A 24,978-nucleotide genomic window follows, 5' to 3' on the forward strand; every position below is an offset into this window, starting at 1 on the left:
TTCATTACGACACTACATCCGGGAAGGTGTCAGTACCTTCCAAGCACACACGGGCACGCACACACAATTTTTCAGGGTTATTAACAAACAAAACATTAAGCATATTAATGCAAAACTATAGAATAACGCACCTAAGAGTATCGTCCAGTGGGGGCGGTGGGGTAACCTAGTGGTTAAAGCGTTCGCTCGTCACGCTGAAGGCCCGGGTTCGATTCCCCACATGGGTACAATGTGTGACGCCTATTTCTGGTGTCCCCCGCCGTGATATTGCTGTAACATTGCTAAAAGCGGCGTAAAACCCAGCTCACTCACTCACTCACTCGTCCGGTGATATTCTTCTTGGTGACCATGGAGGTATGATGAAATGGAACTCACGTAATATTCCACTATTCTGTTCTTTGTGTCACTGTGCATATACTTTCAAATGGTATACTGAGCAGACATACATTTGATTTATATATATTCGTTTTTAGGCCATCGGCCCATGTACATCATTGAACATTAACCTGATACAGTGAAAGTGACAATGATTATACATTGCGGAGAGACAAACAATATTTAACATAATTTACTACATAATAATTTCATGATTTTTACTGCATACTAGTACCTTAATAAGATGTAGGGTTATCAGAAATCTAGTTGGTATATATTTACTCCTTATCAAATTATACATTGGGCAGACAAACAAAAAGTGTATAACATCTTTAACTACATTAGCATTACAATTCTTACAGAAACACAAATATTTATCTATACCCTGCCTACGACCAGTAGTTGTTTGAATAGGTAATTCGTCTAATCTAAGCAAACATAAATATCTCCTAAACTCCCAGTTTCTAATATTCATGATATAATATTCTGTATCAAAACACGATTTATAGGAAGGTCATGAGGCCCACAGTAGAATTCAAATACATACATTTTACAGAGCTCCTTGAAGTTATCCGAAATAAACACCTTTCGTGGAAAATAGCTATTTTGAGAAAGATGCTCTTATTAGAATAAAATCGCTGGTAGCATTGGAACATTCTCTTTTTCAGACTTTCTGTCTTAGTACTATTTAAATCCTGTCCAGAAACCGGTATTCAGCCCCAAATATCAGTATTTATTTTTAAAAAAAATAGAATTATAAACTTCCCAATTTATGTTGTAACTAATTACGTGGCGGCTCACAGAGTCAGGATTGAGGTAGTTTAGTATGACATTTTGCTCGAAATATAACGTTAAAATACTTGGAAATGAAGAAGATAAGTTCCACTTTGAACAATAAAATGTGATTCCCCAATTGTGCCTGGGATGCTGAGTTCATCTCCTGGGGCAAGGGAGGTAACTGACCGTACAATTCATGTCCGATGATGCATTTGATACGGGTATCGTTATGTTTTGGACCTTAATGTAAACTTTCATTTCGAGGGCTTTTCTTTCCATTCTAGTAGTGTTTTGATAATGTGGTTAATCATTGGGTCAAATGCATGCTTTCTTTTGTCTGTCAGTTTATTTAAATCAGTTAATTCAAACAGAGACCATATAATAGATTTTTCAAAGTACTTGTTCGAACATCAGTGTCACTGTTATTCTACTCCATCGTGTATGCAATGCATGTCATTCTCCGAAGAAGGTATATGCTCAGAAAGTCAGCTTTATACAAGATGTCAAAGTGTACGGGTCACCTTTCACGTTCTTGATTTCTTTCGTGTGAAACGACGTAGTTTATTCTTAGTGATCGATCGTTTATGAGAAATAAGTACTGTGACTGCAATGCAAAATGTACGTCAACGAACGCCACTATAAATAAAAAAATATTAAAAATATACAAAATCAAATCAAGATCGTGTGTGGAGTTCTGTGTGTCTCCCTCAACCACCTCTAGGCATCCGGCATACCACTAATGTATATCAGTGTACAATTACAGGATTTGCACAAATGAAAAAGATCACAAAAACTCAACAGTCTTTAGTGTATTCCTCAAAATAGCAAGATGCTCTATTGTAGTTATAAGTAGTTTTAACCAATATATTCACACCACCTTCACTTTCCATCGAATATACGAATGGACTGCTTCCAATACAGTACAAGCAGAAATTATTGAGAATTTAAGATTGTAATTATTTGTTTCCCCACTCATTACTCGCGTATTAACTGTGAATATTAGCAGAACATAACTCCAGATTCAAAGACAGGTGAACAGTTAGTATATTTTCAAGTCACCATGGGCAGCAATACAGGCTTCAATGCAGCGGGGCATACTACTGATCAAAGAAGTTAGAAAGTCGTGGTCCATGCTGTCCCAATATCGGACCACCTCTTCTTTCATTTCAGCAATATTTGTCAGATTTTTCTTATTGACACTTTCCTTCATAAGTCCCCAAACATTTTCTATTGGATTTAGGTCAGGGCTATAGCTTGGCCAATCTAATAATGTCATATTTTGGGTCCGAAATCAGGCCTGTGAATGCTTTGAACGATGTTTTGGGTCCTTGTCCTGCTGGAAAATCCAAACATTTCCATAGAACACGTGAGCAGATGGAAGTAAATGTCCCTCAAGAATAGCTGTGTACCGCTCACTGTTCATATTCCCTTCAAATACACAGAGGGGCGTTGCCCCTAACACAGATATGCCACCCCACACGTTAAATTTCGGACTGTACTTTGGGCGCTGATACAAAGGTTTTTCAGTTTGTTTAGTCCAGAATTTCAGTGTATTAGGAAGCAGCCACACAGAACTTGCATCTGAGAAAATCACATTGTCCCAGTTAAAATTTCTATGCTGTAAGCACCAGTTCAACCTTCGCTCCTTTTGTTCAGGTTTCATGATCGGTGATGGAATTCCTCAACTTTTCTGCCAACCCATTGCATGCAGCTCAGTTCTAATTGTCTCCTTACAGACAGCCACAGTTCCTCTATCAATCATATCCAGCCTGAAGTTTTCTAAACTCCTTCGTTTGTTTTTAGAAACAAGAATACCAAGCCGGCTCCTGTCACTGACAGTCAGTTTTCTGGGCCTACCTGCGCCTCCCTGGTGCTCAATGCCATATCCATTTGCAATATTTTTCAAAACACGATAAACAGTGGACAAAGGGATGCCTGTTCTACTTGAAATCACTTTAGCTGATCTGATGTCCTTGTTATAATACTCTAATTCAACATCCTCTTCTCTAAATCATCCATACTGAGGATCACTGAAAATGTCGTCTGCTAGCAAGTAAACAAAGGGGATAACTCTTCACAAACTAATGAAAAAGGATTAACGGAGTTGTCTCTTGACTGAAACCAAGCACTTGATAGCTGGTCAAGGTTGTTTATACTAGAAAAATCCAATTAAACATATTCCTAAAATTCTCAATAATTTCTGGTCATACTATATAACTATTAAATTTATATATGAAACAACTGGTTCTAAGGAAAGCCTCTTTTATGATTAAGAACGGAAACGGTAATGTTTTCATATGTTTTATTGCACATATTCCGGTGATATAAAATGATAAAATATACAATTGCAAAAGAAAAATCATAAATTATGTTCTTCTGAATCCTCTTTCAAAATCATGTTGAACATCTGAAATATAGAATATAAATGACAATTAATATTTTCAAACTTTGAATTTGTTATATGGTACGTATTTTAGAACATATGAATATATGAAGACTCATTAAATAGCCAGCTACAACACCTACTTGTATTACAAGTTACTGAAAGGGTGACTGAGTGTTGTTTAACGCCGCAGTCAGGATATTTACCCTGACTTTCTGGCGTACCACAGTGTAGAGTGGATGCCCCTGGCGTACAACTAATGTACTATAGCATAGAGCGTATGTCCCTTACTTAAAACTAACGTACTATAGCATAGAACGTATGTCCCTTACTTAAAACTAACGTCCTATAGCATAGAGCGTATGTCCCTTACTTAAAACTAACGTACTACAGCATAGAGTGTATGTCCCTTACTTAAAACTAATGTACTATAGCATAGAGCGTATGTCCCTTACTTAAAACTAACGTACTATAGCATAGAGCGTATGTCCCTTACTTAAAACTAATGTACTATAGCATAGAGCGTATGTCCCTTACTTAAAACTAATGTCCTATAGCATAGAGCGTATGTCCCTTACTTAAAACTAATGTACTATATCATAGAGCGGATGTCCCTTACTTAAAACTAATGTACTATATCATAGAGCGTATGTCCCTTACTTAAAACTAACGTACTATAGCATAGAGCGTATGTCCCTTACTTAAAACTAACGTACTATAGCATAGAGCGTATGTCCCTTACTTAAAACTAATGTACTATAGCATAGAGCGTATGTCCCTTACTTAAAACTAATGTACATGTACTATAGCATAGAGCGTATGTCCCTTACTTAAAACTAATGTACTATATCATAGAGCGTATTTCCCTTACTTAAAACTAATGTACTATATCATAGAGCGTATGTCCCTTACTTAAAACTAACGTACTATAGCATAGAGCGTATGTCCCTTACTTAAAACTAATGTACTATAGCAAACTCTTCACAAACTAATGAAAAAAGATTAACGGAGTTGTCTCTCTTGAATGAAACCAAGCACTTGATAGCTGGTCAAGGTTGTTTATTCTAGAAATCCAATTAAACATATTCCTAAAATTCTCAATATTTTCTGGTCATACTATATCTGTACAGTTCCCATCATAAGTAGTGCATTTAGGTTATTTTCTAGTCAAAATATATGTAATATACTGTAAATATTTTTCTTGTCAGGTTTATATAATGTAAATAAAATGATTAGGACTTAAATATTGACTAAAATGTCGAAGCCGACAGTGACAAATAATAATTTAGATACACTGATATCCACATTGAAATGGGACGCTAATCAGCACACGATTTAGCTTGTCTAAGGGAGACATCATTTAATTTGCTTGTATAAGTTTCTGTTGTACCAATATTTGTTGCCTGGCTGTTACTTACCAATGTGCCGTCTTAAAATATAAATATATATTATATTGGTAACCTAACGTACAGCCTAGTAGACGACAGTATTGTTTTATCGATATGTTTCATTTGAACAAAAGATATTTCTCCCTCGCACATGCGCCGTCTTTCGTGCTTTGGTTACTTCCGTAAAGTTTCACATCACCTTCGAGGATTTCTCGTCCCCAATAATGAGTGCCACAAATGTACGTTTTTTACCGGTTCTCTTTTTCGTATATGTTAAACATAAAACGTTGGGTTCGCTGTCACCAATTAGACAGACATATTTGTTGATATACATTGTTTTCTTGTTCAGTTTGTGATTGACCTTGAGTCGTGACAGTGACAACATCTTTGAACGAGAACTTTATGATACGGTATCAAGACTCATGACTTGTTACTAGAAGTAGCATTCGATGATGACTTGCTGATAACGTTTGGGAAAGATTTTACTCAGACCTAACATGCAGTAGGGCACAGTAATTTATCAATTGTCTAAACATGCTCCACCCAAACAGCGGCAATGTGTTGGACAATGGAACTTGTTGAACATAATAAAAGGGTTTGGATGGCATTGAGTATCAGAAATTGTTATAATGGTATGTAGCATGGCATGGAATCATCATATGAATGACATAGTATCAGCTTGTCGGGGTTAACCTCTTTGGTCATGTGAACAAGGCATCCCGACTTCAGATCAGAAGATCTGTGCTTGGATTTGAACCACGGACCTTCGGATCTGAAGTCGGACTCCTTGTCCACATGACCAAATAGGTTAACATGGTTAACCCCATCTGCAAGCTGACATGGTGGGATGACTCCATGCTGGGATTCGAACCACAGACTCTCTGATCTGAAAGGTCAAAGTCCGTGGTTCGAATCCCAGCATCGAGTCATCCCACCATGTCTTTCAGATCCGAAGGGCACCACCTCCGTGGTCTAGTGGTTAGAGCGTCTGCCCAGAGAGTGGAAGGTCGCGGGTTCGATCCCCGACTGCGTCATACCAAAAGACGTTAAAATATGGTACTTGATGTACCCTGCCTGGCACTTGGCATTAATTGGTACAACAAGGACTGGTCGGCTCGTAGTCCGTATGTGTCTGAGTGGGGTATTCATGCTTCACAGCGGCATGGTATATCAGTGGGCTAGCACTATAAAAACAGCTTCAGTCCTCGCTAGTACAAGCAGCCGCACATACACACCCATGCACGTAGTCATATGAGCGAAATATTCTCAAGCACAACGTTAAACCCAATTTCACCTCACATCCTGATCCGAAGGGTAAGAGTTCCGCCTGTAACCCCCACTTGAAATGTATTGTATTTATTATGATTATTTCTAGGGTTTAGAGTTTCGATTTAGCATTATGTTAGGTTTAGGGTTAGGGTTTGGTTAAGCTTTCTATAAAAAAATCTATTTTTAGGCATTGAATGATAAACAAAACAGGGGTTACAGGCAGAAATCTTTCCCCCTGAACATAGTATGGCTTATAAATATAATACCCTGGTAGTAGTCAACTGAGGTTATTGTATCATTACATCTGTTCATCATTAAAACAGTAATATTGTAGTAACACAACCAGTAATGGTGACCAGCGGAGACACAGTAGCCACACCTATGGAACTTGAACACGTGTAGATGCTTCTGTTTTCATAAATAATGTAATATCTGCATGGAGAGCCTTGCACTACATAACAAAATTAGGTTTCTTCTTTCACACAATTTGGCTGGTTCATTTTCAGGCTGGAAACTCTCAATTCCGAAATAACTTCAGGCTTCACAAATACTTCATTTGTCATTGGAACAGTAGTTACCTGCCAGTAAAATGCCCTCAGCTCATGAACCAAAATAACTGTTTGTTCTACAATGTTTAAATGAATGTTTTACAGGCAATGCGAGTAGTTGCTCGTGGATTGTCCACCTCTGCTGCCAGATGCCGCGGCACTACCCCTGGCTCCTCCCAGTACCAGAAGATCCAGGAGGTGCAGAACATGATGTGTGTAAGTAGTAAATAACAACATTCTTCATAAACCTTTTGTGTCTCAGTACTCTCACCATGCTCAGTGTTGTCTCAGCATGCTGAGCATCAGGACTTTTTTCCAGATGTTTGTATTTGGTTCAGGTAAACTTAAAGCACTTTGGTGGTGACATGGCATGCATGTGACAAGGACAAATGCATTTGCTCCAAAAAGTATGAAATATGTACCCCAAATAACTCACTGGAAATATGCCATGCTTATGTTTTGATTGTTTTAATGGCATGTCAGTGTTGTTATTATTTGATAGACACCTAACACATTTAAGAGTAGCATAGTGGTTATTGCAAATGTATGTCAAGGCAAAGGCAGGTTTCATTTCTACACATAGATACAGTGTATGACGTCCATATCTGGTTGCCCCAATCTTGAGATTGAACTATCCCCCACCCTCAGATACTTTTGAGAACTTTTTATAATTATGTAGTTTTTGCCACTGGGTATCCCAGGTTAGAATTGGCAAACAGCAGTTAATGCTTGTTGTTGTACTGGGTGACTTTAGAGCAGTATGTGGTGGTCAGACTTGGCGACTTACTTGATAGCATGTTCACATACACAAATGGCATGGATTGTTGTGCATAATATACATTGCAAGTAAGTCTGGTCATGACTTTGATTATTTTTAGGTTCTTGTCATATATTTTTAAGTGTATCTGAATGTTGTCAATCTACACCCACCCACTCCTTTACCTGTTGTTGCCAAGAAAAATAACACAGTAAGCAATATGAACACCATGCCATAAGTATACCAGTGTATTTTTTGTTATGAAGTGAATCCACAAAACATCAGTGTTCACATAGTTATTGTTTATGCATAAGAATAATCTTTTTCCCTGTTTACATGTTCAGTTATTATAGGTGCCCTGGTTCACTCAAAATGTCTTTGTTTCTAGAGAGACGATGGCCTGCTTGTGTGGCAGAAGTGTGGATTCCGTGACAATTTCGGCTATCAAGTCACCATGGGAATGACTCTGCTTGGCCTCATACCAACAGGCTATCTTCTCTTTTACAAAATGTCATTTCCTACCAAGAAGGATTGAATACATAGGACTATAGGAAACATTTGTTAGCATTGACACCTTTGTGAGTACTGTGTGCATCTCAGAGGTTATTAACCTGTTGAAGAGCAGAAAATGTTGGTCATTGTCATTATTTTGTGTGAATGAGGAATTAAAAAGTATCTGAGACAAAACCTTTGTACTGTTTGTGTATTTAATATTGTTCCGATGTAGTGTATTATTTTTTTATATCATCGAGTTCAGCACAGGTCTGACATGTCTGAAGCAGTCTGTCTGTTTTGTTAAAGATGCCCTTCAGACGAGTAGAAGATGGTTGATATCATTTTCAATAGTGTTTCATCATGATCTTAGACAGAGTTGATTTAAGTACCATAATGGTTTCACAGCTTTTTATCAAGAATTTGAAAAGCAATCACCTATTAGCCCACATCAAGAGCACTGTGGCCCATCAAAACATCTCCATAACTAGTCTTGAGAAAAATTATATGCTCTTTCTTCAGGTAAACTGGACATTTTGAAAAAGATGCTTACTTCAGCACCAGTATTAGAGAAATTCACTCACTTTATGATGCACCAGAACAGAGTTGTTTGATACAGCCATGGTTGATGTACCATTAACGAGCCAGAGTTAGAAATACAGGAAGCTGGCAACTTACTGCTACTCAGTCAAGATCAAAGTATTGAAAGAATTATTTATTCTAAAGTGGACGTAGCTGGATGATACTTGAAATTGTCATTGAGACATGATACAACTGAAAATTCCAGACATTAAATTCATGGGTTGGTTGGTTGATTTGTTTAACGCGGCACTCAGCAATATTCGAGCTATATGGCAGTGGTCTAAATAATCGAGTCTGGGCCAGACAGTGGTGTGATCAACAGCATGAGCATTGATCTACGCAATTGAAATAGTCAACCAAGTCATCGACCCTAAATTTTTATCCACCTGATCCAGCTAGTCACTCCTTACAACAAGCATGGGTTGCTGAAGATCAATTATAACCCGGATCCTCATGGGTTGAAGACATGGTGATGGTCTAAAGGGGCTAGACCAAGCTGGATGATACTTGAAATTGTTATTGAGACATCATACAACTGAAATGTTCGCACATTAATTTCATGGGATAAGATGAGGATAAATGCTGATGTGAAAAAGGCGATCAAATAATAATTATTATCTATAACACGTACATAAATTCAAGGGTATATGTGTAGTTTTGGAATAAATCCCAAGTGCATTGCAATTTCAAGAATACATTCAGTTGTTGCAAGAGTAGTTCCTGTATTCCAAGATAATATTCTGGAGGTAATTTACAAAACCAAGCCTAATCTCTAAAAGGTGTAACTGAAATATACAAGATCTGGAAACTGGGTTATAAATATTCAATAATCAACTGAGTGAGCAGGAGAGCAAACAAGACGTTCAAACTTAGAAGACCCAGTGAATGGACATCATATTTGCTTTGATATTGATGGATATGTTGCAATCACAACACATTTCGATGTTATTTTAATATGCGATACATGTATAAACTGATCGTAAGATGAAATAATTTATCCAGGGGTGGATACAGCTTTTGAGAAAAGGTGTGTGTGTGTGTACGCGCGCGCGCACGCACTCTGAAGAAAGGGGGAGTGCACACTTCATTTTACACCCGTTTTCACGGGTCATTTAATAAACTTTCAGGACAAAATGGGGGGTGTTGCACACACACACGCCGAGCCGCCTATGCTTATCATACATGATACAGGAAAGAATGTGCACTAAATTTAGTTCCTCTTACAGTACCCCAACAAGCGTTTAGGCTAACATGTGGTGCATGCGAACGTAAAATCACCCAGAAAGCAGATTCAGTACAAAACGGCAACAAAACCCCTTCCGTACACTAGCCATACTAGAAATGTACTTGATTGTATAATTCCGACTGTATCATAAGCATGTGTTTATGAATCAACATCAAACAGTAAGATAACATGTGTTCCCGAATATGTAGGCGTATCCTTCCATTTGTCACCACTCGCTACTTCTAATAAACTGTCAGATTCGACTTGAGAACCACAAGAGTTGGTCGTATCCTTCCATTTGTCGACTGGTCTCGCTCGTGACATCCGTCACAAACACATGCAAAATCAATTGGTTACCAGAAATATAATCACTATAACATGGTACGAGTCAAAATAGCGACGTTATTTTTGTTAGTGGGGTTTCAAATTTGGAATTGACCTTCCCATTTACTAATATTTATTGTTTTTGAAAGTTTTTCTCACTACTGAGACCTTGAATGTTGTAATCTAGATGAACCGATTTTTGAGGCTCTTTGAAAGCTGTATAGAAAAGGTATACTCATGCATACCTAAAAATATGAAAGGCTAGTGGATATGTCGCGCCAAATACACATGCATGCTCTTGATATCGAAAACAACCTCACCATACTATTATAAAAGTCCTCGACTTTGTAAGAATCAGAATGCATGGTTACAGTTACAACTTGCCCATTTGTGACGCTGTACCTTATCCATCCATCTGCTGGATTAAAATAATTTGAATTCGACATTATAACATGATTACTTAGTGGAATATCCGTTTAAATATGGGTCAGTTTAGCAAATTGTTTCGTTGATTGTTGTCAGTAAAGTCGATGAAATAGGCATGGTTCTGGGATCTTGGGTAAATGGACACAGTTGAGGAAAGTGTAGTGATGAGGTACTTAACACCAGAAGCAATGCATGAACGTATGAGTACAACACTAACAAGAACCTTACTGCCACAGTATATAGGTGGGGAGTAGAAACGGGCAATAAAGGCGTTATCAGCTCGTTGGTTCCAAAGTTTCTGACATCTGATAAAAAACGCAGCAATCTGGCGATAATCTAGCTCTGTTTGAAGCTGATCTGAACACGTTCTTGCAACGATCTATGACCATGGCTGAAACCTGGGTTCACCACTCCCTGTCTGAGTACAAATAACAATCAAACAGCGGATGCATTTGACACTACTCCCACCAAAGAAGGACAAGGCTATGCTATCAGCTGAAAATGCTATGACCTCTGTGTTCTTGAATGACGAGGGCATCGTCATTGTGGCCCGCCTTCCAAACGTACACACAATAAACGGAGCATATTATTCTACTAATTATTATTTACACAACAATAAGTTTTGTCCAAATCAACAACCGTTTTTTAATCATATGTGATAAAAAATATCACTAATATTTTCTTCAAATTCTTCCTAAAGTCAATAGTTTCAACCATGAGCCATTTTATAACCAAGTCCTCTTAAAATCTTAGAAAATGCGAGTGTGTTTCAACGGAGTTTAAAAGTACCCCTAATATATCATCACTGGCATGATATCAATAAGAACCTAACAATAGAAGCTTTACTACATTTACCACACAAGTCCATTATCAGCCATTAAAATTTGAACTCAATAAATCCATTATGACATCTGTATGTAACCGTTTGATATCCTGCAAATGGCATATTTGTGATTAAAGATATATCTAATCTAATTGGTATCTTCTCAGCAGCGCCGATTTCCCCACATGATAAAGACAGATAGGCCAATTATTTATAGCCTGCTTTCGTGTTTCCTTCTAGTAGTTTCACAGATTCTCTCTCCGTTTAACCCACCTACTCTCATGAACCACAAATGCTCGATAAAAGGAACAGCGGGCAACAAAATTATTTATGAGAAAATGTGTGAGATCGATTTCGCAAATCAAGACAACGTAAGCCTGTCGCTACAGAGTTGCGTCCCCTTGATTCCCAGGTGGCAGGTGCGCGTGTGCCATGGAAACTGTCAACAACCTCATTCTATGTCGGTGACCTGGCGACAAGATGGAGTACTGGGGGACATGACTTGAAACCAAGTCAAACTTAGTTTACCATCTATGGTTACTGTCATACATTTCCTAGAATCTAGATGACACTAGCGAAGAGTCCCAGAAGTACTTTCTACGGGTGACAGTCAACTGGCGGCAGCTCGTCGCCAATCACATAATCCTATTTGTGTTATTTACATTTCAGAGTTACGGTGAATAAGACTCCACATATTATTCACTCTTGTCATCAATTTTTGTATGTGTTGAGGGTAGAAATCGGAATCATTCAAGATGCCAGTCGCACAAAATAGACTTGAAACGTTGCAAGTGTGTAAATTATTGCAATGTGTTCGAGAAAGAGACCGCCAACAAATCGAGAAGCTCACTTTGAGCGGTCTCCCTCACTTGATCAACTACAACGATCCAACTGAAGGCACCACGGCCTTGAGTGTTGCTGCGATCGCCAACGATGATGAAATGATTGAATTTCTATTAGATCTCGGTGCCCATCCAGATGTGATGGATTTCAAGGTAAGAATAAATTTATCATTTATTTTATCAGTTTAGGTGTGTAAAATCAGGGTTGAATAAGTTTTCTTATTTATGAGGATAAAACACTAAAATATTTCCCATAAGCTATCAATTTTGTTGATGCTGCAAGCGTGGAAATGAGCGCATTATGCAGTATTATTTTAAATCAATTTGTGCAAATAACCAAATTGACCATGTATGTGACTGCATGTGAAAATTGCTGAAATGTATTCATGTATTTTAAAAATAAAACTGCTATTAATTTTCTCTCGAGATCCCCCCCCCTGCAAGCAAGACATAAAGTATGTTTTCTGTTACAAGAGTTGAATATAAACAAGCTTACAGTTACAGTTATTTAGTTACCATGGTTACAGATTTTTTGTTGTTGTCAAGAGCTGAGAGTTATGTGAAAAGTGCAAACTTCTAAATAATTCAGTAATGGTAGCTATGAAAAAAACCCACCATAATGAACAAGAAAAAGTTATTTTACAATTGAATTTTACACTACCTTAAGGAATTAAAAAATGCAGAGTCTGTGTTTCAAACAGCAAGAATTTCGACTTAAGTAGTCAGTAGCATTACCAGATTCAAGAAAAGAAGTTTGTAAATGTATTCCTGTCAAAACTGCCAAATATGAACACCATCATAAAAGAAACAGTAATAAAGTTCCTACAACAAATGATCATGGGTGAGATTGGGGTTTTTATTTCAGAGGAATTATATTTAGTGTCATTATTTGAAGACTTGCTTAAAATACATCTGATTATTTATTATATTTAAACTAGAAATAGCACAGCCACTGACCGGCAAGCTTGGAGGACAAATGTTGAGGCCCTGTGCTCCTCAAGGTGTAATTAAAGAGGACAAAGTCAAGTCAAGTCAAACCAGAAATAGAGTCAAGCAAATAACTGTTTTTCATTAAACTTTGTTTAATAAAGAAACCTCCACCCCTCTCCATTCATTTTCCTGAAAAAGTATACTTTTCCAAATTATCCCAGTGATTAGCATGATTACATTGCTGACATGTCAGATTTGTGGGCTCCTTACAGGGACGCACTGCAGCAATGAGGGCAGCAGAGTACGGCCATGTCCACTGTCTGGAGAAACTAGTCAAGGCGAGTGCCAATCTCGGCCTGACAGATCTCGAGGGAAAGGGTGAGTAATTAGCTGAATAATGGACACCAGATAAATACAGCACTGTCAATGCCATGCATCATTAACTTGTACAGAGCATGTGAACAGAATGTTATGTTCTGCTGGACATATTTATGTCATTGTTATTTAATAATGTATTTTATTACATTTGTCCTGTGGAATGGTATGCAGTTGCTCTTGATGGTATTTGTACCTCTCAAAGGAAAGCTGTTTGAACTGTTTATTTGCTTTAAAGTTTTGTGAGACCTTGTGATCTGTATATTTAGCTCTTTTTACCAGCCACATGCCTCTTTATGGCTGAGATACCGTAGATGTCATGTTAACTTTTAACTCACTCACTCATGACAGACCATCATAGGTCACAGTATGCTATTTACAATTGATCATGTGCACATTATTTCTACAAATTAAGTTCCCATCATTTCTAATTTGGTTTAGACATTTTTTTTCGAATATTTTTGGACAGTTGTCAAAAAACATATTAAGAAGACTATTAAATATGCCCCTTGAATTACGCATGAAGAACCAGTGAAGCTAATATTCATCCAAGGAATATTTCATGTATTGTGCAGAATATCCAGGGTACAGAATATCCAGGGTACAGAGCATATAGCACTTGTACAGGAATCACCGGATTGTCTGATCCAGACCCGGAGATTTACAGACTACTGTCATATAGCTGGAATATCATTTGGGTCAGAAGATAGTATAGGAGGGACATTGAAAAATGTGTTTCAAATATATTTTCTTATTATCTTAGTGTATATAAAACAGTTGTTAAGCTTTGGTACTTTTACCTTTGCAAATACCTTTACAAGCCCTGTGATGTTCCTCGGACAGTTATTGTGCCTAAGTATTCTGAGTAAGTTAGGATTTTTAGTCACATCAGCAGTATCTCAGCCATATCGTGACTAAAACAAGTTATACATTCATGACACATAAACTTAGAATATAAAAACCTGTGGATGAAAGGCAGTAAAAACAACTAGAATATCACAGATATAGATGTAAAACTAGCATGTAAATTTAAACTATACAGAATACAATAAATGACAGGCTTTACATCACCAACAACTGAGTGAGTGAGTTTAGTTTTACGCCACACTCAGCAATATTCCAGCTATATGGCGGCGGTCTGTAAATAATCGAGTCTGGACCAGACAAGTCAGTGATCAACAGCATGAGTATCGATCTGCGCAATTGGGAACCGATGACATGTGTCAACCAAGTCAGCGAGCCTGACCACCTGATCCCGTTAGTCGCCTCTTACGACAAGCATAGTCACACCAACAACTGCAGGTGAATCACCACACTAAGGAGCATGGAGCCTCCCTGTACCTTTGCTTCCTGCATCAACTTAAGGGAGTTTGAATTAACGAGGTTTCACTGTATTGCAATAACGAATCTACTTTTAACATTGTCTTCATCAGGTGATGGATGTCAGCTAGTACACATCCACTCCTTCAGTAGGACCCTTCTAATATGCACATGAAATATCCCATCAATTTTGGTGTTTTCTCCTTCTTGGACACCTGTGGTATCCCACTGCATTAATAATTAATTCTGCATGGCAAATTAATGACAGGTAATTATTGTTATCTCTGTGGAGAGCTACAAGACAAACAGACAAATACTCATCAACATGGCTGCTCCCAGCTGTACAGACTAATTACGTTGTCTGGGCCCGTGCTTTGTTTCCATGGGTCCCAGGAGATCAGTGCTGATCAGTGGTGCATTTCATGGTGCCTTGATTTCGTATGGCATATTACATAAATCTGCAGTTTGGATGGATTGGCAGTGTTGTGTTAGACTGCTAGACAACATTTTGGATTATTGATATTACAGTAAGAGCCCACCTTCCTGAGAAAGGTGGACAATGTTGAAGGAATAACAAAGGCGCAACTGTTGATTTAATGGCCAAGGGTGTGGAGGTTCTTGAGGGCTACCCCAGTTTCGAAATGGAATGCTATTCATTAGACCTAAATGGCATCACCAGGCTAGGCCAATTTTAGCTATGTGCCAACTTGGGTTGCTTCATTACTGACTTACCAACATCTAGAATACTACTCAAACAATTAAATTTAACACTGAGACAATTTAAATACTAAAATAAATACTATAATAAGAGGCATTTTGACTTATTTTATTTCTATAAATAACCACCTTATGATATATAAGAACATATCAAGTACTTTTGTCTTTGGGATTATATATATTTATATATGATTCATACTTCTTTGCATGGGGTACATCAGTGTTCAATAGATGGCCATTAAAACATTACATAAAAACTACAAGCCTAACCTTTTTAATAACTTTCGTTCAGCCAATATGTATTTGTTGTTATGGTTGCCATAGCAATTAAATCTCTTGTTAATCTTTCATGTTTGTAGGTGCTGTGGATGAGTGTCTCAAACTATTTGTTAATGGAATTAAACTTAAATGAGTAGTGACACAACAGAGTTTATTTGTGTCATTGACCAAAACACAGCTTCTCACAGTTTCATCTAAGTCAATCAACTCCCGGTGAAAACCAGGAGTATCTAGCTCCAATACCTGTCTTTAATTATCTGAAGTCAGGCAAACATTTCACGTTAGTTGCTTGGTGTGTTCATTATTGATCCAGGTGAGTTTGTAAGCAATCAGCTGACCATCACAGCCTATTGGTGTATTGGGTAACTGTGGTGTAGTGGGTACCTGTACCAGGATCAGGGCTCATCTTCATGTAGAGTCATGCAACCACTATTTTCTCTCGTATATAATCAGTTCATGTTGTTGTGATTTTTAATTAATTATTTAATTAATAGGTAGATTAGGCATGTAATTAGCAATTATGGTGCTATGTGTGAATTTGATGTGTCCCAGGTGTTATCTGACTGGTGCTACATCGGTATCCCAGTTGTTATCTGACTGGTGCTACATTGGTATCCTAGGTGTTATCTGACTGGTGCTACATTGGTATCCCAGGTGTTATCTGACTGGTGCTACATCGGTGTCCCAGGTGTTGCTTGACTGGCGCTACAACAGTGTAATAATGTCTTATTGCTTGTTCCCCAGGAATCATCTTCTACTGCATATCACCGACACAGCGTCACGCCAAGTGTATGGAGGTTGCCGTTAGCAACGGGGCGGAATTGAACAATGTTGCCAAGGATGGATGTCCTGTGTTCCTGTTTTCGTGTGAGTCTGCTCAGGAGAATGAGGACATGTGTCTGTTGCTGCTACAGAAGGGGAGCTGACCCAAACAGTAAAGTAGAGGTAAGACCTGATAATACACAGGATGTAAGGCTCAACCATACACAGAACATCAGGCCAACAATGAACAAGAGATAAGACTTAACATTACCTAAGACACAAGGCCCAGCAATACACAGGACATCAGGTCCAACAATACAGAGGAGATAAGGCCACACAATACCAAGGACATAAGGCCCAACAGTAAACAGGAAGTAAAGGCCCAACAATAAACAGGAAGTAAAGGCCCAACAATACCCAGGTCTTAAGGCCCAGCCACACACAGGGCATAAGGCCCAACAATACCTGGGATGTAAGGCCCTCATACAGAACATAAGGCCCATCAGTAAACATGCAGTAAAGGCCCAACAATAAAAATAAAGCCTAAAATAAACAGGTTTTTCCTTATCCTGACTCATGCTCTTTTTGCTTGTCTTCTTCTTCTTGCGAACATAGTGGAACACTTGTATCTCCCTAATTGAAGCTCCTTCAATGTAAAATCACTAATTAGTACTCAGCACGAGTTACCTCCCTTCCACAAAGGGAGCGAGTAGCCACCTCCACCATGTGCCTCACTCTCTCCTTCTTAGCCCAGTGAGCTGGGCGTGAGAGCACCTGTGTCTCCGACACACTATATCCTTTGATTATATTTAGTTAGTTACCTCGTATAGACATCTATAGAGGTTTAGCTAGTATCCTTCAACAATTATATATTGATATTTAGTCGTGTTTCTACTGTTTATTCACGGGGGCCGTGTTTGTTTCAGTGGATTACGTTGATAAAAATTCTGTTCTGTTGCAGATTCGTTTTTATTCTGCTGCTGATCCGCATTTAATATGCCCTAGTTGTACTGCGCCATGTTCATTTTATTCGCGTTGCAGTTCGCGGTACTAATTTATCCATTTCTGCCTTTAATAAATAATTACTTTGCGTTTGAGGCAGCAGCGAATGGAGTGGCATGTATGCAGAGTCTAGCCATGACTGATACACCTGAACCCCTCGCCAGTCTACTGCTGTTGGTCGACCCGGCTCCGTCTGGTGTTCGCTAGAGTGGTGGGAAGTGGGGCGTAGTCCGCCGCCTCAAGAAGTGTCCTGCTTCCCCAGACATCCCATCGTCGCGGCCGAAGACTAGAGTTTTCTACTGCATCTCAGCGACCTCTGAGGGGAAATCAGCGAAGTCTACTTGAACTTTCTCAGCGAGATTGTTCCGTCGCGAATTTGGGCCTGTATGATGATCAGCCGATCATCATACCTGATATTACATCAAAGAATGACCGATGTCGGCAGCAGTGATGTCAGCGCAGATCAACATGCAGCCTGATGTACCAGCGCTGATATTCTATGATCTTCCTGAGGGTCCGTCGCTACCAACACTCAGCGCAGACTTAGCACCCCAGGGCAGCGTCGACCTCTGAGGGGAAATCAGCGAAGTCTACTAGGACTTTCTCAGCGAGATTGTTCCAGCAGCTGAACTGGGCCTCTCACGATGATCAGCTGATCATCATTCCGGCGTCGCCACAAGAAGCGGCCGGAGGCAGCTACAGTGACATCAGCAGAGATCGCCATGCAGCCTGATGTCTCTACACTGGCGTCAGGCGACTTCCCTGAGGGTCCGCCGCTAACATCGCAGAGAGAGGGCACCGACTAATTCGTCGCCAGACCATCCCAGATGAACTGTTGCGGCAAATCATGATCATGATGGAGGGCCACCACAGACTGGGAAGCAGCCAGCCCAAGGCCGAGCCTTAGCGAAGGTTCCAGCATGAGCGACACCCCAGAGGCACCCCATCAGCGTAGCAGCCACGGCGAAGCCACAGCCAGCGAAGGAAGTCGTCGCAGACCACCTCCGCGAAGGACCCAGATGTACAGCGAAGGCGAAGGCCAGCGGGCGGGATAGATCATCACATTCCTCGGCTTCATCCCTAGATGCGGACTCAGACCGTCAGACCTCACGGAAGCCTTAGCGAAGGTCAAATCGCCGTTCCCAGGACGGACGCAGAGGAAGCCAGCGAAGGCCTTAGCGAAAGCCAGCGAAGGACACCTGACTACGAGAGCCAGCGAAGCTATCAACATTCTCCTCACAGGTCTCGAGAAGGTCAGCGCATAGGCGCAGTTCACCAACCACGATCTCAGCGCCGTTAACCGTGCGATCTCCTCGTACATCACCCGTCGATCGTCTCACAGGTCACCACACAAGTCTGCACACAAGTCTACAGTCAGGTCTCCCGGCGTCACCCGACATAGAGATAGAAATACACAGTCCACCATCAGAAGAGCATCAACCTCTCATCAGTGATGCTGGGATGAAAATGATGGAGGCATCATTTTCTCAGGCGCTGAGATCACGATATTGGATGGTAAACAACCTAGATCTCTCTTCACCTTCCAAGAGTGGCAGCTTCGGCGCAGACATACCTGATAAAGGAAGGCGAGGCAGGCGCCATCACCTTACCTCAATCGACTTCGATTGCTGCGGTGCCACAGTATGTGGACACAGCCTACCATAAAAGCCATAACAGTTCAAGCGCCAGGCGTATGTTGTTGGCATTAATAGATCTAGAGCGATCAATGAGATTCTTATCACCAGATTTAAGTGACCGCGACTTCTGAAGATGATAGGATGATCTACTCGGCTCTACTTATGCAGAACCAGCAAGAACCACACCCTGTATGAAGCTAGCGGCTCATATATTGATCGATTTCGACACTTAGCCTAGGAAGTCCCAGGCCACCTCCGCGAAGGAGCTAGAGCCTCACCAGTTACGCTCACCAGCGGCGTAAAACAATACACTCACTCACTCCTGTTGAACACAGAGGTCGTTCGCGAAGCAAAGCTCATATATTATATATATACTGATGGGGCTCTGACTCAATACCAGCCAGCGAAGGTCGCGAAGGCTAAGTAACTCAAGTCTACCTCACACAGGAAATCTAGATTGGATGCCGAGAGCTTAGCGAAATCTCCGGCGTCCACCGAGGAATTCTCCTCCAAGGTCTCCATATATTAGCCACTTTCGTCATATATAGCTACTTTCGTCAGTCCGTTCAAGACATCGCATAAGTTGTCTATCAACTGTATGCCATATGCGATCTATAAGCCTCTGCGAAGACAATTGCACAGGCTATTTACAACACAAGCGTCGCTATATTAATTAATCAGCGGCGTTGCATAGATCTTCACAGAAATCAACCTTTCGTATAGATTGCTAGAATATGCAATCCCGGACTTCGATCTGAGTATCTACATGCGTGACCATTCGCCAGATCTGCAGACAATTCAATATCGAAATTGAACAGCAGCCTTGTTACAGCGAGTATAACTCATAATCGTCAAAGTTTCTGAGAAGAAATATGTACAACAAGTTCAGCTTTAATTCTACAATTATGGCGATACATTCATGTATACAGTCTACAAGCTGACAACTTGCAAGTTTATTGTACCTTTATATAAGAAAGTCGAATTATATTCAAAACTGAAGTTACTTTCGACAGCCAGGAAAATAACCTACCCAGCATTAATATTACAGAAGCGAGGTATTTGGCGGAGGTTTCAGCGTTTACCTTTAACCCTCGAAACTGCGTGGTCACTTTCGGGTAACCGGGGAAGCTACGGTGAAGACCGGCGATTATGCTAATATCAGCGGCGGCAACATTTTATACAAGGTTTTTCCTGCTACACGGTGACATCACAGCGGGTATTCTACAGAATCAAAATGCCTTGTTCTGATTGGACGCGTTGGACAGCGACCTACATGAGAGGTCGATCTTTCTTCACAGGTCAACACTTACGTTACAAGTGACAACTATATTTCAGTGAGCGAGCAAGCCTCCTTACAGTCCAGTTAATCTGAACCTTCATGATTGGGCTGCTTTCTTCAGGTTAGAGACCTCCCCTGTCAAGTTAGGGCGAGGCCGCGGCAGTCAGGCAATTTTACATAAACTTCAGCGAGGACAGACACACCTGGTTGTGCACCTACATCGTCAAAGGACTTACGCAGCGAATAACCTAGGCGGCCGGGATACAAGTGGATCTAAATCCACAGCGTCTCAGACTACAGCTGAATTTCATAATCAAGCTACTAACACAACTAGATGGTTAGTAAACCTACTTAAACTTTCTGATTGAAGAATTAAAGCGGAAGTTTCACCCTCCAACGAGGATCTGAATATAGTGCTCCAACACCTCACAAGTGAGGTTTATGAACAACGCCTGGATGACATACTTGGACTTTATGATATGATGATTCTATCACGATGGCCAGCAAGAGCACTGTAAATTTATCTCCACCGAACCAAACAGAAGGGAATAATACAACAGATTATTTCCTCTATCATCAACTTCGCAGAATGAAATCTCGCGTACTATATCTCCGTTTGGATCAGAACTGTCATACTACGTGCATACAAGGCGGATGGACCCAATCCGACCCTCCATGAGCTTTTAATACTCATGATATTAGAAGCTAACTTCTGCATTGATCTACACAATGTTATTTGAAATAATGGAGGGTTTATTTTCTGGAGATCCGATATGGTGGTTGCCAACCATTATCTGAGAGATATCATCACCGAGGACGTCTCAGGTATCCACCAATTCGATCCCATGGTCCTCGCACTACAGTTGACAGTTCCTCGGAGAAGATAAGTCAATCTCACAGATTTCTACTTATCTTATAACAGTACTAAATAGCTACATGCTATATATAATTTGCTTAAGTTCTTTTTATCATCACAGTACTATGATTATTACATCATACAATATATAAGTTAACAACTCTACAGAGTTGGTTATTATATATTTACCTTAACTTAATTATATCTTAAGCATAGTACTATACTCAGATTGTAAAATATATAAGCTAACAAACTCTACAGAGTTTGGGCTTTTATATAGGTAGCTTAAGCTTATTCATATCTTAAGCTCAGTACTATGTTTATATCATATAAGTATATTAGCTAACAAACTCTAAAGAGTTTTTGCTATTTGGCTTAAGTCTCATCATATCTTAAGCAATATGGTTACATTATAACATGTATTAGCTAACAAACTCTCACGGAGTTTTTGCTATATGTAACTTAAGCTTATTCATATCTTAAAAGCAGTACTATGTTTATATCATATAGGTATTTTAGCTATCAAAACTCTAAAGAGTTTTTGCTATTATATATTTGGCTTAAGTTTCATCATAATTTAAGCTTTATGGTTACATTATAACTTGTATTAGCTAACAAACTCTCACGGAGTTTTTTTTGCTATTATATATGTAGCTTAAGTTTCCTTCAAATCTTAAGCTCAATACTATGTTTTTATCATATAAGTATATTAGCTAACAAACTCTCACGGAGTTTTGCTATTATATATGTAGCTTAAGTTTTCCTTCATAAACTCAATACTAGGTTTATATCATATAAGTATTTTAGCTAACAAACTCTAAAGGGTTTTGCTATTATACAATTAGCTTAAGTTTCATCATATCTTAAGCAGTATGGTTACATTATAAAATGTATTAGCTAACAAAACTCCACGGAGTTTTGCTATTATATATATAGCTTAAGTTTAATTATATCTTAAGCTCAGTACTATGGTTATAACATAAAAGTATATTAGTTAATAAACTCTAAGGAGTTTTTTTTTTTTTTGCTATATACATTTAGCTTAAGTCTAATCTTATCTTAAGCTTAGTACTATGGTTACATTATTAATCTATAAGCTAATAAACTCTACAGAGTTTTGGCTATTATATATGTAGCTTAAGTTAATTATATCTTAAGCACAGTACTATACTCATATTGTAAAATATATTAGCTAACAAACTCTACAGAGTTTTGCTATTATATATGTAGCTAAAGCTTATTCATATCTAAAGCTCAGCATTATATATATATCATATAAGTATATTAACTAACAAACTCTAAAGAGTTTTGCTATTATATAATTAGCTTAAGTTTAATCATATCTTAAGCTTAGTACTATGTTTATATCTTAAAAGTATTTTAGCTAACAAACTCTAAGGAGTTTATACTAGCATATTAACAAGCTTAAGTCTATTAGTCTTAAGCATTGTATTAATGTTATATATACTTTATCATAATAAGTACTTTGTAATAACCTTTATATGGCAGCTGATAAGTTAGCAGCAGGAATTCATCAGTTCAGTACCTTTATGAAGTTCCCATGGGGTTATTACAATCATCACAGTTCAAATCACTAATTATTAAAATCCAAAGTATTATATTTTTCCCACCTCCCTTTCATTAGGAGTCTACAAGCAAAAGAGCATGAGTCAGGATAAGGAAAATATGTAATTTTTAGAGTAAAATTGATATTTTATACTTATCCTGACTCATGAGGTAAGCCCTCCCATCCTCCCACATAACACTTTGGATTTCCCTGTAAATTCAAATGTTGGGCTCAGTATATGAGGAGAGAGTGAGGCACATGGGTGGAGGTGAAGCCCTCGTTCAGCTTGTGGAAGGGAGGTAGCTTCGTGCTGAGTACTAATTAGTGATTTTACATTGAAGGGAGCTTCAATTAGGGAGATACAAGTGTTCCACTATGTTACTTAAGAAGAAGAAGACAAGCAAAAGAGCATGAGTCAGGATAAGTATAAAATATCAATTTTACTCTAAAAATTACATATTGATGGCAGCATCCAGTGCAGGAAGTGTGAAGGTTGTCAGGAAGCGATACTGGCATTGGGTGGAGGACTGGTCAATGGCATTTGACATCCGGAGTTCAAACCACGCGCTGCACATTGGCAGCCACTGGCGGTCCGCGGCAAGTGCTGGCCTGTATGGCACAGAGAGGTGCGAAGGAGGGAGTTCAACACATTCAGCGAGCGCCGAGGGAAACAACCTGATCCACATGTATCACTGTTGGCCAATGCAGACATCTTGTATTCAGGACGGCATGCTTGCAAGTTTCTCACAGATATCACAAGAAGGAGCAGGCTTATATCACACATTCAGGACCGTCTGCTTGTATGGTATCACACACTGTTGGTTATGCGGACATCTTGTATTAGAAAGTTTTGATGGAATCATGCCACACTAATATTGGCCAAAGTGTCCCTTGGGTATTGCAGAAACTGGTACATGTACATGAACTTGTACATGTCCTTGTTTGAACATACTGTAGGGATGACTCTAGCACTAGTATGTCAGACACAGTCTTTATCATTTCCATGCCCTTGTCAAACAGCTGCAATAATGCTGGGATTGGTGTTCAACTTACAAATAAACATTGTATGCTTCTAAAATTTAAAGCAATATTACTGCCTGACACCAAAGGATGTTGAGGAAGAAAACTGCTATTTTAAAATCAAAGTTCTTCCTTTCAGTTTACTGATATCACCCAGTTATTGGCATGACTGAAATAAGGTTCCAAAATAACTACAGTTATAACAAACTTTAAAGGACTATTAATGTTTGTTTGTTATTACCACTGTTTGTTCTGTGAAAATACAGCATGTGGCCAGTTATATCCATCAGTTGATTATAAGTGTTTCCTTTATAAACATGGCTGGTAAGACATTTGTATCCACTGCATGCAACAAGAGTTGATTAATACTGACATGAGAAGAACATAATATCTAGTGATCTCAGGTGAGCTGGGACCTTTCTAGTTTTGTGTGCCATGCTATCCCAATTATATGACCTAAATGTTCACATCATCAAACAAAAGCTATCCTATCCTGAGACCTATGCGTGAAAGTCCGCTGGTAACAGAATGAATGCTCCTGTTGATCAGTAACCCATGCTTGTCTTAGGTGTGAGGCCTTGGCTTCTATGTAAGCTGCAACATAACTTTTTCACTCACACACTCACCCACAAGGGAAATCAGTATCACTCATTTCATGTGCTGAAAGTTGGTGGTCTTGGGCAAGCCTCTGTGAGTGAGTGAGTTTTGTTTCATTGACTCACATGCCATCAAGTCTGGTTCCCAAGTGATCATCAGCATGAGCATCGATCTGCGCCAATTGGGAACGATGCTCATGCTGTTGATCCCTGGATTGTCTGGTTTTTGACTTCCGGGTCAAAGTGGTGAACATGACCGAGACCTGCATCACTTATTTCCACACTGTGATATAATTTGAATACTGTTCAGAGCAGCATTTAACACAATTATTTTTACAGGTTGCAACCCTAAACCAAAGAACAATGAAGGCCTTACACCAAAAGTCATTGCAAAGGATGAAGGCCACAAAGAAGCATTGAAGGAATG

General features: G+C 39.2%; 1 protein-coding gene across 1 annotated transcript; it reads left to right on the forward strand.

The window, feature by feature from the left end:
- The first annotated feature begins 11,804 nt into the window (after positions 1-11,804).
- On the forward strand, positions 11,805-16,777 carry LOC124255268 (ankyrin repeat and EF-hand domain-containing protein 1-like). Its single transcript, XM_046689130.1, has 3 exons — positions 11,805-12,364; positions 13,414-13,519; positions 16,577-16,777. Exons 1-3 carry the CDS (start codon positions 12,125-12,127, stop codon positions 16,756-16,758), a joined length of 528 nt encoding a protein of 175 aa, XP_046545086.1. The 5' UTR covers positions 11,805-12,124; the 3' UTR covers positions 16,759-16,777.
- The last annotated feature ends 8,201 nt before the right edge of the window (positions 16,778-24,978 follow it).

This window comes from Haliotis rubra, unplaced genomic scaffold (genome assembly GCF_003918875.1).
Source record: "Haliotis rubra isolate DU_JTF1 unplaced genomic scaffold, ASM391887v1 Scf6, whole genome shotgun sequence".
NCBI lineage: Eukaryota > Metazoa > Mollusca > Gastropoda > Lepetellida > Haliotidae > Haliotis > Haliotis rubra.

Bases quoted from the DNA above. Each gene is read 5' to 3' on its own strand.
- LOC124255268 (XM_046689130.1), top strand. From the start codon at position 12,125: ATGCCAGTCGCACAAAATAGACTTGAAACGTTGCAAGTGTGTAAATTA. The intron at 12,365-13,413 runs GTAAGAATAAAT...GGCTCCTTACAG, and splicing joins CAGATGTGATGGATTTCAAG to GGACGCACTGCAGCAATGAG. The intron at 13,520-16,576 runs GTGAGTAATTAG...CTTGTTCCCCAG, and splicing joins GACAGATCTCGAGGGAAAGG to GAATCATCTTCTACTGCATA.